At 33.3% G+C, this 20438-nt stretch overlaps 1 protein-coding gene across 5 annotated transcripts in view; it reads right to left on the bottom strand.

Moving 5' to 3' along the window:
• Nucleotides 1-990: 990 nt before the first annotated feature.
• Nucleotides 991-20438, bottom strand: part of SUCLA2 (succinate-CoA ligase ADP-forming subunit beta) — a 56253-nt gene continuing 36805 nt past the window's right edge. For all 5 annotated transcript variants that reach the window (XM_036228598.1, XM_036228596.1, XM_036228595.1 and 2 more), the window contains exons 7-11: nt 11314-11475; nt 11076-11218; nt 6607-6727; nt 6049-6137; nt 991-1765 (exon numbers count right to left, since the gene is read on the bottom strand). In XM_036228598.1, the coding sequence (XP_036084491.1) occupies nt 1691-1765; nt 6049-6137; nt 6607-6727; nt 11076-11218; nt 11314-11475 (590 nt within the window). In that variant the 3' untranslated portion in view covers nt 991-1690. The remainder of the gene's footprint in view (nt 1766-6048; nt 6138-6606; nt 6728-11075; nt 11219-11313; nt 11476-20438) is intronic.

Raw genomic sequence — 20438 nt, 5'->3', positions numbered from 1 at the left:
ATGCAGTCTGATTGTGGCACATTGACAAAATCGCTTAACAATGCATTTCTGAGAATGAGTCCCTGTTGTTAAGTGACCCATGACTGTATTATACAAAAATAGATAAAACACAAATATCACCAACAGTCTACATAATACCCTCTCTGAAATGTCAAGCATTGTTTTTAATTCTTGACTAGACTCCAACAAATGCCAATCTCTTCTGAACTAATCATTATCCAACATTCTTTGGAATGAATGTTTTTAAATTAAAAGCTAAAGGTTTGTACTTTTAATTATAACTATCATAATTTTAAATGGTTTAATGGTTCAGATTTAGTCTTCGATATAGGCAAGGAAGATAGGTTGGTAAGCAGGCAGGTAGATAGATGATCAACTGACAGATAATGGCATGTGTATAGTTAGTTGGTTTGAATATGCCTTTTATATGTCTTCCCAATATAATTTCTCTCCCTCTCTCTTTCCCCACTATATAATTCTAATAAGGATGAGAAAGGAGCTAAGGAAACTGAGGTTCACTGAAATTTAGAAACTTGCCCAAACATACATAACTAGTAGGCAGTGGAGCCCAGATTCAAGCCAGTCTACTTTCAAATTCTATACTCGTAATTACTATGCTATGCTGCCTCTCACGGTACACACATACACACACACACACACACACACACACACACACACACAATGGCTATTATTTCCTATCAAATGCTCTATGTAATGAACAAAAGACAAACATACACACACACTCATACACCCCCACACACACACATATACACATAGGGACACAAAAGATGTGTTAGCTTTAGAGAAGGTACAAGATGGCACACACATAAACAGCAGAATTCAAGTGAAATAACCATAGGTACCCTTATAACATGTAATGCCATGCTCCAGTACATGATCTATAAATCAGTTCCTAGAGGTATTTAGTGCAATGATGAACACATCACCTTCTACTGTGTTTAAGGTGGAAAAAACAAACTTTAATCCAAATCACATTGGGATATTTTTATTAACTTAAATTGACATTGTTAATTTTGTCTGCCAAGTCTTCAGGAAATATACCTTTATTTGACACAAACCTACAGGTTCTTCTCAATATCACATGATCATGAAGACTTGTAGTTATCGGTGTCTTGTAATGGTTAAAACAATGTTTAAATAATTAACAAGTTACTTCTCTGAAATACTTAAAAGAATAATCTGGGGAGTGTTTGAAAATTGTTTATAAATAGTGATTGATATATTTAGTTACGTACTTGGTGTTGAAGATAAACACTTCTTATATAAAATATTGTTTTAATACATTGCTCTACCAATGGGGCTAGTTATCAGATATATTTTTAACACTAAAGAATAAAACTTTATCTTCATATTTATTTTATTCATAGGACTCATATCAATGAAGAATGCTGAATCCAACAATAATAAACACATATTGCAAGTGACATTCTGTAGAAGTGAAAAAGGATGAACAAAAGAAACTAGATAACTGCATTCCATATTATTTTTATAAACAGCCCATTCTCAACAGTAGAATTAAATGTAGACCAAATGCTTTTAAAAGTTTTTGTGGCTAGATGGCAATTACAATCTTCACACACTAAAGAGAAAAGGAACAATAATAAAGAACACAGTATTTTTAACGATTATAGCACATTTAACATCTTCAGCCATCCAATGGGTTTTCAGATCAGATTGGTAAATGAAATTTCACATCCACCTGGGCTTGCTTGGCCAAGGTCACTATTTCAGATAGCTTTACAACCTGAAAAAAAAAACAAAAACAAAAATCTTTGTCTCTATTTTCATCTAAACACAAATCAGAACTATTGGTCAATATGAAATTAATGTACATTCAATCTTTTTCATTTAAAATATCAGGCTATTCTGACATCTTTGTAAATAACTTTACATTCTTATAAGCATTTTGTCACTTAAATCTGACATTTTTCATAACCCACACTTCAATTCAATATCTTCAATAATATATATAAAATCTGAAGTTACTAAATATGTATACACACTATATATATCACACACATATCTGATACAAATACATACCTTTTTATTGCCTAAATTTTATCTAAAAGACAGAAACAGTGAGTGTCTTAGTTGGATACTGCATAATGCAAACCACACCTAAATAAGTCTTTTTTTTAAGTCTTAACCTATAATACTGAGATAGGAGTATGGGTCTAGCAGTTAGTACTTTACTTTCTGTGAGTAAGTTAACAATTATCAACCTGAATTCCAATGTTCTCTCTATAATCTGTCTGAAAATATCCAACTGGTACCATACAAATTAAATCATACAAATATTATACAAATTAAACCTGTCTAAAACCAAACAACAAATTCAGCTTCTCTCTTCCCCAGTAGACTAGTTAACAAAAGTTTAAAGTTAGGAACCTTGGGTTCAAATCCCACTCTAATGCTTATGAAATGTGGTCCTGAATAAGTCAATTTATCTATTGGAAATATCAGTATGTACTCACGTATTTCTCCCTTTAAAAAATACATATTTTCCTAATTTGCCACTGAAAGAGCCTAAAAAAATTAATAACCCAGTATCCATAAGTACCCTTAATACTCTAAATACAATTTGGCTGATTCCAAGAAATGTAAAGGTGAACATGAAACATGTCATTATACCAGAAACCATATCACAGGGCATGTAAGAAGGATTCAGGAGTCAAGCGAAGAAGTTCCCATTGACAAATGATGGGATAATTTGAGCATCAATAAAAATTACTAAAATGGATTGAACCACACCAAATATGTTTTAATCCATTGAGTTCAAAAACATGGTTGGAGCCACAGCAATCAGACAAGAAAAAGAAAAAAAAGCCATCCAAATTGGAAAAGAAGTAAAACTGTCATTATTTGCAGATGACATATAGAGAACCCTAAAGATTCCACCAAAAAACTCTTAGAACGGATAAATGAATTCAGTAAAATAGCAGGATATAAAATTAACATTCAGAAACTGGCTGTGGCTTTATACACCAATAATGAACTATCAGAAAGAGAAATTAAGAAAACAGTCCTATTTACAACTATATAAAAAAAATTTTTTTTTTTAAAAAAACCCTAGGAATCAAATTAACCAAGAAGGTAAAAGACCTTTAACTTGGAAAATTATAAGTCATTAAAGAAAGAAATTGGAAAAGATACAAAAAAATGGAAGCATATACCATGCTTATGGATAGGAATCATTAACAATGTTAAAATGTCATACTATCCAAAGCTATCTATAGATTCAATGAAATCCCTATCAAAATACCAATGGCATTTTTCAAAGAACTAGAACAAATAATCCTAAAATTTATAAGAAACCATGAAAGACCCTGAATAGCCACAGCAATCTTAAGAAGAACAGAGTTGGAAGTACCACACTACCTGATATGAAACTATATTACAAGGCTATAGTAATCAAAACAGCATGGTACTGGCATAAAAACAGACATGTAGATCAACAGAACAGAACAGAGAGCCCAGAAATAAATTCATGCCTCTATGGTCATTTAATCTATGACACAGGAGGCAAGATTATACAATGGGGTAAAGACGGTCTATTCAATAAATGGTGCTGAGAAAACTGGACAGATGACATGCAAAAACAATGAAACTGGACCACCTTCTTACACTATGTACAAGAATAAACTCAAAATGGATTAAAGACTTAAATGTAGGCCCCAAAACCATAAAACTTCTAGAATAAAACATAGGCAGTAAACTCTCTGACACTGCTCTTAGTAATATTTTTTCTAATATGTCTCTTTGGGAAAGGGAAACAAAATAAAAATAAACAAATGGTATTATATCAAACTAAAAAGTTTTTGCACAGCAAAGAAAACCATCGACAAAACAAAAACAAAATCTACTGAATGGGAGAGGATATTTCCTAATGACATATCCAATAAGGGGTTAATAATAAAAATTTATCAAGAGCTCATACAGTTTAACAACAAAAAGAACAAATAATCCATTTAAAATGTGGGTAGATAACCTGAATAGGCATTTCTCCAAGGAGTACATACAGATGGCTAACAGACATAGGAAAAGATGCTCAACATCAAAATCATTAGAGAAATGCAAATTAAAACCACAATGAGATATCACTTCACACCTGTCAGCATGGCAATCATCAATAAATCAAAATACAACTGGATGTGGAGAAAGGGGAGTCCTTATGAACTATTGGTGGGATTGCAAATTGATACAGCCACTACAGAAAACAGTTTGGAAGTTCCTCAAAAAATTAAGACTAAAACTACCTTATGACCCAGCAATAGCACTTCTAGGTATTTATCCAAAGAAAACCAAAACACTAATTCAAAACAACATATGCACCCCTATGTTCATTACAGTACTATTTACAATAGCCAAGATATGGAAGCAACCTGAATACACATCAATAGACAACTGGATAAAGATGTGGCACATATACATATACAATGGAATATACTCAGCTATTTAAAAAAAAAAAAAAATGAAATCCTACCATTTAAAACAAGATGGATGGGCCGAGAGGGTATTATGTTAAATGAAATAAGTCAGACAGGGATTGACAAATACCATATGATTTCGCTTCTATGTAGAATTTAAAGAAAAAATAAACGAACAAACAAAACGAAGAGAGACTGATAAATACAGAGAGCTGGTGATTGCTAGATGGAAGGGGGGTTGAGGGGCTGGGTGAAAAGGTGAAGGAATTAAAAAGTACAAATTGGTAGTTATAAAACAGTCACAAGGATGTAAAGTACGGCTTAGGGTACATGGGTACATATTCAATAATACTGTAATTACTATGTATGGTGTCAGGTGGGTACTAGACTAATCGGGGGTGGGAGGAGGGGATCACTTCGTAAATTATATAAATGTCTAACCACTTTGCTATACACCTGAAACTAACATAACATAACTGAATGTCAACTCTAATTGAAAAATTAAAATTAAAAAAAGGTGCATATTGTATGCGCGCACGTGCTCGCACACACACACACACACATCCTAAAAACAAAAAATAAAAAAACTTGGTCACTTTTGCAGGACATAAAAATAAAACAAACTCATTATTTTGAAAATGTTCATAAAAGTAAAGAATCAAGTAATTATCCTATTTTCCCTATATAAAATTTACTTCATAACGAATAGTTGATACGAGATTTACTTTTTGCAAAATTTCCATAAAATAAAGAACAATTAGAATATCATCACTTTGCATAAACAAAATATTGGATCTAAGCTATGATTGTCAACGACCACCAGTATCACAAAAAGTAATCTGACATTAATTATATATTTCCTTACAGAATTACACAACACCAACTATAAAATATTTTTGCTCCCAATTCTCCAAAATCAAATACTGATATAATCAAGCCTATAGACTGAACTACCAGTTTATAGAAGATACAGGGGTAGTGGACACCCCAGGGATACAATCATTAATATCCAGACTAGGGGAAATAATACAAGACCATCAACATGGCCTGTTCAACAAATAAATCTGGAAAAAAAAAAAAAAGAAAAAACAAGGGAGAATCTATAGATTAAGAGAAAGTAACATATTAATAAATTGTAATGCATAGATTTATTTTGATCCTAATTCTAACCAAAAAAGCTAGACAAAATCGCCATTTGAGAGAATCAGGGAAATTTCAACACTGACTAGATTCTTTTTTAAAAAATATAAACATGATACTGCTATCCTACCTGAAACAAATAGCAATAATTCCTTTATATCATTATCAATACCTTTACCTTTTATAGATACTTGATGACATGTATGAAATGATATAGTCTAAAGTTTGTTTCAAAAATAATCATGAGCAAGGAAGAAAGCAAAGGTAAGAATACAAATGAGACATGATTAGGCATGAGTTGATAATTAAGATGGATGATAAGTATAGGTGTTCGATATTCCTAGTATTTAGCAGAAACACTAATTATTAGCAATATTAGCTGGTTCATTTTGAATCTAAGTATTTGTAAATTCTTTATCTACTTTGCAAATTAGTCCTTTGATTAACATAGCTTGTTTACCATTTTAGCAGCTTCATCCAAGTCATCACAAGCAAGAATTTTAAGTCCACTGTCCGCTATCAGTGCCTTGGCATCATCAACTCGTGTACCTGGAAATCAGTTATGTAGATATAAAAATGTTTTCAATATCAACACAAAATTATTTGAAATGTTTGAAAATCTATAAAAAAATCATTAAAAATACACAAGTATGAAATTTTAACATAAGAGTACTTCCATCATTTAATATAATAAATGTTCTAAACCAAAGAAAATGCTGTAAAGACATAGAGCTGCCTCGTAAAATACTGTGCTGTGCCGTATCAACGGTAACTCAGGTCAGCCAGAATTTAAGTCAAAGCACAACAAATAAAGTACCAGATCATACCAAGCAAAATTATGAACAATTTTGCCCCAATGTTAGAATTTTTTTTAAACCCACATTTTTTAAATTTCCTATTACACTTTCATTCAAAAATATCTGAATACTATATTTTAAAAGAACTGAACTCCTTGGAATTAGGAACTTTCAAGGAGCTAGAGTTCATGGAACAATTACAAGATACCTGTTCCACTCACCTTGTAACCGTACCACAATAGGTATTTTAATTTCCAAATCCTTTACTGCCATGACTATACCCTGTGCAATAACATCACACCGCATGATTCCTCCAAAAATGTTGACCAGAATTGCTAGTACCTGTGAATAAAATGTTTTTGATAGATTAAAATTTTAAAGGAATGAGTGTGTATCCTTCCTTCTCAAGAAAATAGTAGTATTTATGATAAAATAGTAGTATTTATGATAAAAATTAACTCCATTCAAACATTTATGACCAAACAGCCATACCCTCTGTAGCTCTCATCACTGAAGTCTGCACAGTCCACCACACCAGAACTAATTTTCTCCTCCTTGGTTAATTCCAGCACCTGACTCATATTCTCTTCTCTCCTGTCCCGTATGAAAAAGACCTGATTCCATTTACTTGTTCCCTATTAAACATTCGCCAGCATGATTATCCCAGATCATGTTATAAAACAATGTCACATGCAAGATCTCCAACTTAGTGTTCATTAACTACCATCTTTTCTTCATCCAGCCCCACCAACTTAACCAACTTTTCACACAAATCAGGCCCTCAAAATCACTCTGTATACCCACTCCTGGCTACATACCAAATCCAACCTCGGGGCCTGTTTGGGTCAGTATTCCTTCATCACAACACCAATAATCTGTAAAGTTGTTCCATCCTTTACAAAAAATAAGTATTTTTTTATTTTTAAAAAAGAGGCTTAGTTCATTGTTATACCAGAGCTTCTCAACCAGTGAGATAAAATAGGGTTGTAGACACATCAAGATGTTGTTCCCCTCAACCGTTAGGGAAGCTAGAAAGGTTCTGGGACAGCTGGCCCCTCTGGGCCAGTGGCCTCTGACGATGAGCAACTTTCTCCATCACCATCCTACAGCCCATTGAAATACTTTCTGTGAACGCCATGACATGCAAAAAGGTTGAGACACACTGGCTATGCTATACATTCCTTATTTTTACCATTATTATTTCTAAAAATGAAGCTCTAGAACTTACAATGGACTTGAATTCATAATAGATTCTGGCACCCGTTTCTCTCTCTCTATCTCATTCTGGATAGCTACAATATTCATCACACAAGGCACCATCTAACACTCTAGCCTTAAAATTACTGGATCTCCACCATGTCACTATTATCTCCAGTCCACTTCAACTAATTATTACCAAAGAGGAATCCTTGACTTGACCAGAATGAGTATCTCTAGAATATTAAATGTATAAATCCCACTCTCTGCTCAACCTCCCCTCTTTTCACCTTTAATGCCTTTCATCTCTAACGGCATCAAACCCAATCTTTTGTTCTTAAAAGCCTATAGTCCCTCAACCCCTTTCTAATCTCTCAGTCTATCAGCTCTCTACCGATCTGACTTTCTTCACTATATAGCATGGAACCTATGGCTGACCAATTCAGTGACACTGTCATGTGCATGTTCAGTGATCTCACACCCAGTCTACCTCTGACATACCAATTTGAATAATGCAAAACAGTAAAAACAAACAAAAAAATACCCTGAAACACTAACATAACCTGAAGAGCAGTATAATAATCATTCATTAGCAATCCACTCCTTAATAGTCTGCCTCACACTTTTCATTCTCATCATAAGCTTCCTATCCCACTGCCAGTTGTAGCATATGATGTTCCTCTCCCCAATGACATCTCCATCCAGCTAGAAAAAGCTCATCTTGGTCTTCCCAACAAACAAGCAAGCAAACACAGACTACACAGCTCTCCTCAACCTTACCTCCATTCAACTGCTAGTATTATGGCCTTCTGTACCTTCAAAAAAACACCCTGAAAGAGTAATCCCTCCCAGATGTCCCAACTCCCTCAATTCCCAATCACAAACCAATCCACTACACCCTGGCCTCTGCCCCCACTCCTCTACTTTCTAAGGTTCCCAATCATCTCTTCCAGTGCTTACTCTAAGTTACTGCTCCTGCAGCATCGGACACTGTCGTCCATCCCCTTAACGCTCAGCACCTTCACCCTGGCCTTCAGTGTCACCACTGTCGCCTGATCTGCAACTATTTCTGTCAGTTTGTTCTCTCTTATTATTGTATCTCCTCTTCTTTATTCAATCCTTCAACAATCTATTCTTGGTTTCCTCATCTCATTCATATGGGTTGTCTCACCAACTCCTAGCACTTCAATTTTTCTCGATATCTGAGGACTCTCAAATATATATCCAACTATTATAGGAAGTATACTATATACTATCTTTATAACCATCAACAAGATATTATCGCCGCAATGTGAACTTAACACATTCATTTAGAATTATATATTTCTCTACTTTACCTCTGATGGCACAAAAGGCATCTCCACCCGATCATTCTCCTCAGCAAAAAGCCCTAACCAACCACTGGTTGGTTAACCTAACTAACCTCTCTCTTTGCCACCCTGCTCCCAAGGGGGGGAAAAAAAAAGATGAATTTAATGATTCTATCACAGACATACCTCTAAATTAGATTTCTTTGCTGACACTGCCTTTGTCAGGCACCTCTTCATCCTTCTGAACAATCAGGTATAACCAACAAATTTATCTCTCATCCCAGTGCCTCCCTACTCTTCATTTCACCCTCTACTAGTAGAAATACTTTTTTTCAAAAAGATAAAAAGGCATAGATATGTGTATCTGTGTACACACTGGAGTAGAAGGTTAAATTCCAAACTCCTTACCTATAGATAAGGGATCTTCATGATGGAGGCTGCTTGCCAGCATTTTCTCTTATCATTCATCCCAAGAAAGCTATATTCTTATATATAAGTATCTTACCATTCCATGAGCCTAGTAGCCCTGTCTGGACTCCATGCCTTTGCATGTTTTCTTCCTCCTGCCTAAATCATTTAGTTCTCAAGACAGCTCAAGGTATCATCCATTCGGATAAGGCCACCTTCATTCTCCCAGTTACTGGCTGCTTTCTGTTCTTCCACAGCACTACATTCAGTTTATCGCCCCAGTCAGACTATAAATGCCTTGAAGGAAGAGACTACGTCTTCCCAAATCCAAACACAGTGTCCAATACAAAGAGAGATATATGTATACAGCTATTTCAATGCTATTCACATTGTTGACTTGGGCTCCTGGCCCGTTTCCAACTCCAACACCCTTCAAGTCAGTCCCCAACACTGGAATTCTTCATGTGCTTTTCTCCATTCTTGTACCTATGCCCTAAAAGCCAGGTTTAAAACATAACTAGAATTCTCGTTCACCTTAGGAAGTACTCAATAGTTACATAATGACATAAGACTCTGCTTTTAGAGTTTATGCCAAAAGAAGCTATAGAAATACAGTTCAAATAGAATGTTTACTTTTTTAAAAATAATTATAAAACAAGGGAAATAAAGTATATTGTGTCTCAGTTTAACACTCTTTATAAAATTGAATACAGCAAATAAGTCTATAGCCTCAAAGTGAAAGAGTAGTAAAATAATTTTTAAACAATTCTAGAGTCTAACAACAAAAAAAAATGTATACTGTCAGCATCAGCAATAATATATATTTATTAATGACCAATATATGCTCTGAGGATTACGCCAGCCACTGGGAGAGACAACATGAGTAAGACATGACCCCACCAATGAGGAATTCTCAGTCTAAATTCAGTAAGACTAGTTCTTGGGAAGCCATTATTTTAGTTTTTCATAAGCCTTATGAAACCCACATGGACCACATAATAGATTCACTCTTTAAAAAATACCTGGTTATTGATACTATATAGTATGTCTTTTGGATAATGATGTTTCACGTCCCTTGTATTTTGATAATCACTTGTAAAGTCACAGTTCTACATTATGGCATCTTCAAATGACAGATTATACAAACATTAAAATGAGCGTTTTAGAATACCTTAGTGAATACAAAAAGTACTCAAAATGTGTCAGAAAAAAAAAAGACTCAAAATATGTATATCAAAAGATAAATATACGAATGGGTGAACTATAGGGTATGTGAACTGTTTTTTAATAAAGCTGTTTCTAGAAAGATATACATGCAGTATGTGTCTGTATGTGCACATGTGTGTGTATGAAATATATGCCTTAACAAGTCTTAAAGAAAACAGATCAAATCAATAGTAAGAAAAGTTATCTCTGGATAAAATTAAAGATGGTTTCATTTTTCTTCTTTTTAGCTTTACAAACTATACAGATTTCTGGGCTTTTGTAGCCAACTAACATCTTCATAAATTTTTTCCATAGGAATGTGCTTCCATACCAAATCGCTACCTTTTATAATATTATCTAACGCCATCTAATATTTCATATTTTTTTCTAAAGCACAATGGGAAACTATCTTTTTTGGTCATTACTTTTATTGCATTGATTTCGGCAAATGCTTCCAAACTACTATAGACTTTAAAATTTTAATGCTTAATTAGTATAACAATCACATCTACTAATTAATCAAGTTACTTCTTGCCATTCAGGTTCTAAAACATAAGTCCTGAACTTACCTTTTTATCTGAAGTGATAAGCTTAAATGCTTCCGTTACTTGATGGACTGTGGCACCACCACCAACATCGAGAAAGTTAGCTGGAGTCCCTCCATGAAGTTTTATTATATCCATTGTGGCCATAGCCAAACCAGCTCCATTTACTATCAAGAGGGGACAATGATTTGTATAAGCAACAAACACAGAGAAAATAAATGAAGCTTAGCCAATCCAGCTCTAACATAAAAACAGATGGTACCTAGACAGCCTATATTCCCATCTAGGCCAATGTAGTTGAGATCTGCCTTAGATGCATCTTTGTCTCTTTCATCTTCCTGGGTCCAGTCCCGTAGGTCAAAGATTTTCTTCTGACGATAAGCTGAATTAGAATCAAAATTGATCTTTGCATCCATACACAGCACTTTGAAGAGAAGGGAAAAAAAGTGATTTTAATTTCAAGACAGATAGAGAAAAACATTCTGTTACTTTATTGAAAGTATTTCGATTTATATTCACAATTAATTCAAACTGTTTCTTGGAAAACAGTATTTGGAAATGGGAACTGCCCCATCAAAGTTACTTGTTCTACATTTATCCTAGGGCAACACTAAAGAAGAGAAAAATTAAACCTCAAAAACATTAAAATTTTTTTTTAATTACCAAGAATTAACTATCCATTCTGCTGGCTAAACCCTTCACTTGGGCCCTAGATTCCATTCCCTCTCACCTACTCACAGACATTGTTCTAGCAATTCTGTCTTTCCTGCATTATAAACCCCTCCCCATTTTTTCTATTGGCTAAATCAAACTGACTTACAAAAATACTGTTCTTCCTCCTACCTTAATAAAAAGAGGATATATATATATATATCCTCTAAATCACCCTTACTCTTCTCTTCTTATTGAAACCAAAGATCAGGAAACTATAGCCCATGGACCAGATTCGGTGGATGCCTATTTTTATACAGTCTGTGAGCTACGAATGGGTTTTACATTTTGAATAGATTGTGAAGAATAAAGGGAATAGGATGAAGGAAAGAGAAGAAGAAAAGCAGCAGCAACTGAGACCATATGTGGCCCGCAAAATACTTATCTGCCAACCTCTGTGCTTAAATTCATTGTATCAAATTTTTCTGCTGCCTTCCTCTCTTAAATCCACTCTAATCAGACTTTTACCTCTAGCACTCTAGCAAAATGACTCATATGAAGGTCACCTCTTCAACGTCATCTTTCAGTACGCGACCCCTCCTTGCTCCAATCTAACTACAACATTCTCCTTGTTGTTCCTAAATGGAGAGAAGGCTGAAAAAAACTAGGCAGTTTCAGCTGCTGCACAACACAAGAGACACGGTTTACAGTCCGGCTAACTACAAATAACAACAAAAATCAACATTCCTTCAGAAGAAGATAACAGAATTCTAAATCTCTACACCATATCTCCCAAAATGTCCAGTGTACAATTAAAAATTACTATATCTGTAAAGAAACAGAAAAACATCACCAACGGTAAAGAGAAAAAGCAATTGAGATCACCAACCCAAGATGACCCAGATCTAGAATTATCAGAGGATTACGAAATAGCTATTTTAAATGTTTAAGGATTTAAAGGAAAATATGATCATAATATAGCACCAAAGAAGTAATCTAAGCAGAAAATAAAACTTTAAAAAGGAATCAAATAAAAAATCTGGAACTATAAAGTACCATACCAGAAATAAAAAATTCACTGGTGGGCTTCACAACAGACTGGATATAGGTAAGAACCTGAAGATAAATAGAAGTTATCCAATCTGAAAAGTTTTTTAAAAAAATCTTGGTGACCTATTGGACAATATCAAATCATGTAGCAATATGTGAAATTGGAAGGAGAAGGGGAGGTGAATGGTGCAGAAAAAAATATTCAAAGTGATAAAAATATATATTGAGCCAGATTTCTACATCTAGTGAAAACATATTCAAAAAACAAAGATATTTTCAGACAAATGGAAGAAAATTCATCACTAGCAGACCTGTATCAAGAGAAATGCTCAAGGAAGTTCCTGAGGTACAAGGGACATAACATTTGGAAACTTGGATCTACAGCAGTGGTTTCAACCAGAGGCACTTGGTCCCACAGGTGATATTTGGCAAAGTCTAGAGGCATTTTTTGGTTGTCACAACTAGCAGTTGCTACTGGCATCTGAGTGCTACTGGTAAACACTCTGTTTAACATCCTACAATGCACAGTGGCTGTCCTCTCCCTGTCCCCCACAACAAAATGATCTGACACCAAAAAATCACTAGTGACAAGGTTAAGAAACCTTGATCTACAGAAAGGTAAAGAATACCAAATTTACGAGCAAATAATGTGAGCCATGTCTCTGAATGTTGGCTAAGAGAATTATAAATATGGAAATGGGTAGAAACAGAATGAACTCTGTGGTACTGGGTTAGAATTAGATATAGAAACGGATACAAATATAGGTGTATTTTTATGTACGTATTTACTCACTCTTTATTTATATCTCTTTTTTCTAGGCTCTGTGTACTGAAAAAGCTTGGAAGCAATGACACACCAGTAGCAACAAGCACAGGTAGCATGCATCTCTTGGTTTCTAAATACCATTTTCCATTAAAGGAACCAGGGTCCCTTGGTGCTAGAGCTGATTCTAGAACTGTGAGAAAGTAAAAGATAATCTTGGAATATCTTGTTGTACAAAAAAGAAAAGAAATGCTCAAAGAATACTTGCTTGACACATTAAAAGAGATATATCAAAGAACTATGGTCATGCAAAACCTATACACAATGTTCATAGCAGCTTCATTAGTAATAGCAAAAGACTGGAAACAATCTAACTTCCTTCAAAGGGTAAATGCTGAATGAATTCTGGTACATCAAAACAATGGAATACAACTCATCATAAAAATGAATGAACTATTGGGAAATGCAAGAACCTGGATGGACTTCAAAGGTATTTTATCTAGTAAAAAAAGTCGATCTCATAATATTACATACTGTGTGATTCCATTTTTATAACATTTTCAAACTGACAAAATGATGGAGAATAGACTAGTGGTTCCCAGGGCATAAAAAACAGGATAGAGAAGAACAGTGTGAAGGATGTGAATAAAAAGAGCTACACAATAGTTCTTTTGTGGTGACGGAACAGTTCTGCATCTTGATTTTATCACATATATAGGATTATACAAACCTATGTATGTGATAAAATTAAATAAATCTATATATACAAGTATCTATACATACACATATGAACACACAAATGATTTCAGGGGTTTTTTCAATGGTAAAAACTAAATAAAGTATTTAATCTAGTTAACAGTAATCTACCAATATCAATTAACTGCTTGGGTCACAAATTTCCTAATAATTACAAAAGGAAAAATAGTGATTCTATAATCAAGAAATCTGATGGCCACTACCTTAATCTAGTGATCCAAGTTAACATAATCAATATTGGAACAAACCAACACAGTATGCCTCCTGATATAATATACTATGAAGGAAAAAACACCATGAAGAAACATCATGCAGAGAAACCCAAACTGCAGAACATTCTGCAAAATAAATGACTCTTTCTCTACAAAAACAAATGTATGTATTGTGTGTGCCAAGGTCAAGCATCAAAGTGAAAGTTAAGCACTGTTTGAGGTAAACAGAAATGATAGCTAAGTTCAATGTGTAACTCTAGTCTAGGATCCTGAACTGGAAGGAGAAGTGGGAAAAGGCATGAAGGGCATTACCGGGACACCTGTCTACATTTGAGTATGTATTGTGGATTAGAAGGCAGTATTTTATCAATGTTAAATTTCCTGGTTTTGATAAATGTACTGAGATTATATAAAATAATGTTTTTAGACACTAAAATATTTAAAGGTAAAAAAGTCTCCAACCTATGCTCAAATTATTCTGAAAATATATTTTTTATACGCACACAGCGTAGAGAGAAAGAAGGTGATAAAACAAATATAAGGCAAATGTAAATGACTAGTGATTCTGAATAAAGGATAGAGTTCTTTGTACTGTTTTATTTCTGTATCGATATAAAAAGTTGGGGGGGAGGAGGCTACACAATACCATATTTACATTAAGCAGTGATTTAGTCACCAAAACATCACCCATCGTATTAAATGCTGTTGAATAGAAAAAAATATACTGGTAATTGTTATCCTTTTATTTTCCATATGAATTGTATACTGATCTACTTTTCATGTTCCAAGTTCTTGGATAGTTACATTTAAGTTATATATTAACTTGGGAAAAACTGACCATTTCTGATAATTCTTCCTCCCAAAGAGCACTATACATCTTGCAGTTTGTTCAGTTCTAAACATTTTCTCATTTCCATATGATTTCTACATTAACTCATGATTTACAGTACTTTCTTTAAATGTTAAAAAACATGACATGATAATGTTTTACATTAAATTTTAATTTTATGTTATTAATTCTTGAATATCTGCTGAGACTTTTTAATTTGTGGTTCAATATTTCATTTCTTTACTGGTATTTGAAAAAAATGTTTTTCTAAATGTAGGGTGAACGATTATATCTATTATATTAAAAAATGTAACATGCAATTCAAAAAAAATATGTGGAACATGTTAAGCAAAGGCATTAGTCCTTACTAAGTCTTTGGGGTAGACTCCAGAAGATAAAACTGAGGGTAATTCTCCAATGCAAACATAGTTGGGGTGAAATCCTTAGGAAACAGATTTCTTAAGGCTTGAGTTCCATAACAGTCAGTACAAACAGCCACTGACACCTGTTACTAAGCAACAGTGGGTGTAATATCAGTAAACGGAACCCACACTCAATTCGTACTGAAGTAGCAGAATCATGGCACTCAAAGAAGGGAAAATTTTTGAGATTACACTTTGGTAAATTAGTCCCCTGCCCTCCTAGAAATCACAAATGTACCATGACGAAATTAATTTCTTGCTCAGAGATTTCTCCCAACTGATTTTAAGTCCATAGATAATAGAATCAGGACAAAATGGCACCCTGGTGAGACTAATATCAGTCCACTGTCCTTAACTCAGCTTCCATCAGTTTCTGCCATGATCTTTGATAAAACCAGAAACTTAACTGTTCCTGGTATCATTGTTCCTTACAAGGGGAATGGCTTGGGTTCCCCAATCCCTCAGTTTGATAACTGAGGTATTAATGCTGTGATAAACTTGTATGTATTAACAACTTTGTGTACGCCTTGCAAACTGAGGCATGTAAGAGACCTGAAATTCAAACAGTATAACTCCCAAGATCATAAAGAAATTCTACCCCTTTCTATGAGACAGTCCAAACTGCCATGGCTAAGAGAATCCAATCTCTACCCAGAATTCATAACCTGTCTAGCTCATATTGTGAAAATACTCAAGAAATTAGGAAGAACATTAATTTCTTTGGACTTCTAACTCAGAGGAATTTGACTTGGGTTCAGTTCTCTATGTCCTTTGAACTTTATCACATTTAGACTTTAAATTCTAGGTGTGTCTCTATGCAGTTTACTATTAGAGTATTTTATGCTATTTTATGTAATAATTTAATCTCCCAGAAGGACCTCTGATATTCCAATAGACAACCTAACTGGGAATAATATGTCAAAAACAGAAAAGAATGAATTTTCAGAACTCAGCATAACACTTTCTTACAGCTGATAATAGTGTATTATTTTGACCCATTTTACAAACTTCTGGGGGCAAAAATCCAAATTACCTACAGGTATTCCCAGAATATCCAAAGCAACAATAGCTGGGATCAGGATGGCAGCCTCAAAGTCAGAGCAAAACTACCCAAAGGACAGCTAATCTCTCCTTTCTCAAGAGCTCCATGTCCACTACTATAGATCACAAGCTTGATGGTTAAACTCAATGAGGAATGTTGGGGAGATTAAAATTCACCACTAACCATGTGTCCCTGGGCAAATCACTTAACCTCCTGGTAACTCAGTTTCCTAACCTATAAAATAAGGATAGTAGTAGTAGTAGTAGTAGTAATAGTAGTAGTAGTAGTACTTACTTCACCGGACTATTATAAACATTAAATTAATTAAAGGGGCTCATGTTTGTAAAGTACGTAAAACAATGCCTGGCAAACAGTATTTGCTATGTTTTTGGCAGAGGAAAAAAATATATACGTTTGAAAGAAATTTACTATAGGAAACCAAAAATATACTCAGAATGTCTCTTTTGCGTGGTCAAACATCAAAACTATGTATTATGAAACAAGAAACTAAAAATAAACAGAAACATGGGAGACAAGCTGAAATGCAGTAGAGATATTTTTAGAAGACTAAGAAAAATAAATTAACAATAGAATTAAACTCTATGAATACAGAATTACATCAATAGTCTCTGCAACCAGCTATAAAAAGTAAGAAAATATGACAGAAAAGATCTCAACCAAAATAGGCACCAAAAATATACTTCTACAAATAAATCTAAGAAAAAAATATAAAAACTACATAAAGAAAAGAAGTCTTATTTTAAAAGATATAAATCAAGACATGTAAAGATAGAAAAATAATCCATTTCTAATGGGAAAAAGCAAATACTAGCAAGATGTTGTTTTCCCTCCAACGATTTATAGGATTAATGCAATCCCAATAAAATTTAAGCATGACATTTTTCTGAAATCTGACAAAAAGATTCTAAAGGTTGTCTAGCAATAGGAGTTAGTAATTTGACATTCGAAGGTTTCAGGAAGTTTGGGAACCTCTAGACTGCATAAAAAATAGTACAGACATGTGTACATGCTCACATAGGAACACCAGAGCAGTTTCCTTGGATGAGGGTACTCGTTTTCACACAATTTTCACTGCATTTTTAAAAGGTCCTTGACCCACAAAAGGTTCAATAACACAAATCTAAAAGAATAAATAAGAACAGCCTCTCTTTAAAATTTAATTTTAAATGAGCATATGAAGGGAGACTTATCCATTATTAAAACTTATAATTATTGATACGAAAACAATCAAATCCATGAAATTAGACACTTGAAATATAAGGAGGGGTATCAAAAATCAGTAGGGAAGGATGTTTTATTCAATGATTTTAGGAAAACTGACTATTTTGGAAAAAGAAGTAAAGCTAAAGTAAAATTTTGATTTGTCAAAGACTTAAAAGTAAAATAAAATAATAAAGAATAAAACACATTGCAGATATTTACTGATCTTATATAATGGCAGAAAAGATTCCATTCAAAAATTGTAACCAAAAATAAATTTCTACAAACAACTCTAAGAAGAAATATAATACCCAAAGAAAATAATATTTTTTCTTAGAGGAAAAAAAAATCTCTTAAGCACAAAAGCAATGGAAGTCAAAATGAGATCTGACTGCATGAAAAAAACAAAAAGCTTCAGTATGTCCAAAAAATCAAATCAAATTAAACAACAGAAAAACCTGGGAAAATATTCACATCAAATGTCAGACAAGAGATTAACACTTTTAACATAGGAAGAGTCCATACACATGAAGAGACTGCCAGGATACATATTAGGTAAATAATAAAAATGCAATATGTATACAGTATGCAATCTTTTCTTAAAGGAGTAGTTAAGACTTATTTTCTTATTTGGTTTTATTTGCAAAATAAACAGTAGGGAAAAAAACACACACACAACTTTAAAAAGAGAAAGATACAAATTAAATAGGCAGTATGAACCCAATTACAAAAAAGATTGAACTGATCTATGTAAAAGATTTACAGGGTATTGGGTAATGAGGTTATAAGAGTTCTTTTCCCAACCTTAATTTTCTGGCACTTTGCAAATTTTCTATAATACATATACAATGTCCTTAACCAGAAAACAAACAAACAAAAAACCCAACTGCTTCAAAATATATAAAAATGTATACAAAGAAAAGAAAAACTAAATACGAAGAAAAATATTAGTTATTAAAAGAACAAAGACATTCTCTTAGTGACAAAATATATAGAATTTCACAACTGGAAAGAATTCAAGAGTCTTGCTTTTAATATTATTAAGAAAATCAAAAAAATAATACAAATATCTGTTCTATATAGATAATTCTCTTTCACTGAACATTTCATTTTTAAAACATTCTTCAGCCTTTACTCTTTAACCCTGGCACGTGTGGCTGCAGCATTTACCCCCAAATAACTCATGAATTATAGTCCTAACCTTACCCCTAAAGTTTGACATGAAAGATCTCACTTTTATTTTTATTTTCGCATTGCTCTAGTATATTGATAGTCTTTGGAAACAAATGACATCATTCCATTTATAGCATTCTGTTTTTACTACTGGTATTTTCATTTACAAAATACAGTAATTCTCAATCACTGAAAACATCAAATCCTAGAAAATGTTACATTCCTACATGTGACATTAACATCATTCTCAAATAGTTGATAGCCAAAGATTCATTTGATGAATCCGCTTTATATATACATTTCTGTTACATTAGGATTAGAGACAAGTTCTGTTTAGAAATAACTCCAAGAACAGTTTTTATATTTTATTTTCACACTGAAAACCGCTCAGGTTTGCTTCAACCTCAAAGAGCATGTTTACGTAAAGTTAAATTAATGCTGGCAGCGAGCTACACTTTTTTTTTCTAAACAGGAAATATGTTAAACATATTTAGTTATTTTTAGTTTAATAAGATACCTCTATTACAATAATTTACTCATTCTTCTTTATACAACTATATAAATGACTAACCAAAATTTTATTTCCACCATAAAGAATATAACTAATTGGAAGTATAAAATGTGAAAGATGATCTACAAATACTTAAGATTAAAAATGCCCAGAGACCTGAAACAAAATCACATAAATTACAGTAATAAAAGCAGTTAATATAAAATACCAAGAAAAATCTAGACTACAATAAAGCAATTTATATATTTTTTTAAAAACTATACATGGAAGGCATAATTCAGAATCTGATTTACCTTTTAAACACCGGCAAAAGAAAAGCTGTCAAAGTGATAAGCTAATCTTACTTCTCTAAAAAATATTAAAAGGATATAACCTTTCTACAATAAAGACCTATGATGTCTCTAAATTCTAAAACTTGTGGAGATTAAGACAGCTAATTCCCTATAGCTACAGCTATTTCCTCACTACCGCACTGGACACTCCAACCCAGCACTGCCCGATGGAACTTTCTGCAATGATGGAAATGCTTTCCAACATGGTAACTACATGTGGCTACTGAGCACTTGAAATGTGACTAGTATGACTGAGGAATATTTTAATCTTATAACATTTTAATTAATTTTAATTGTCACATATAAGTGGTGGCCACCATATTGGACAATGCAATTTTAACCCCTCTGTGTGTACCTAAATATATATTTAAGGTGTTCATTTTAATGGGTCTCTTTCATATTTGTTTACACTCATTCCATTATAA

The sequence above is a fragment of the Rousettus aegyptiacus genome, unplaced genomic scaffold (genome assembly GCF_014176215.1).
Source record: "Rousettus aegyptiacus isolate mRouAeg1 unplaced genomic scaffold, mRouAeg1.p scaffold_m13_p_11, whole genome shotgun sequence".
NCBI lineage: Eukaryota > Metazoa > Chordata > Mammalia > Chiroptera > Pteropodidae > Rousettus > Rousettus aegyptiacus.
This window is presented reverse-complemented; position numbering and strand designations above follow the sequence as displayed.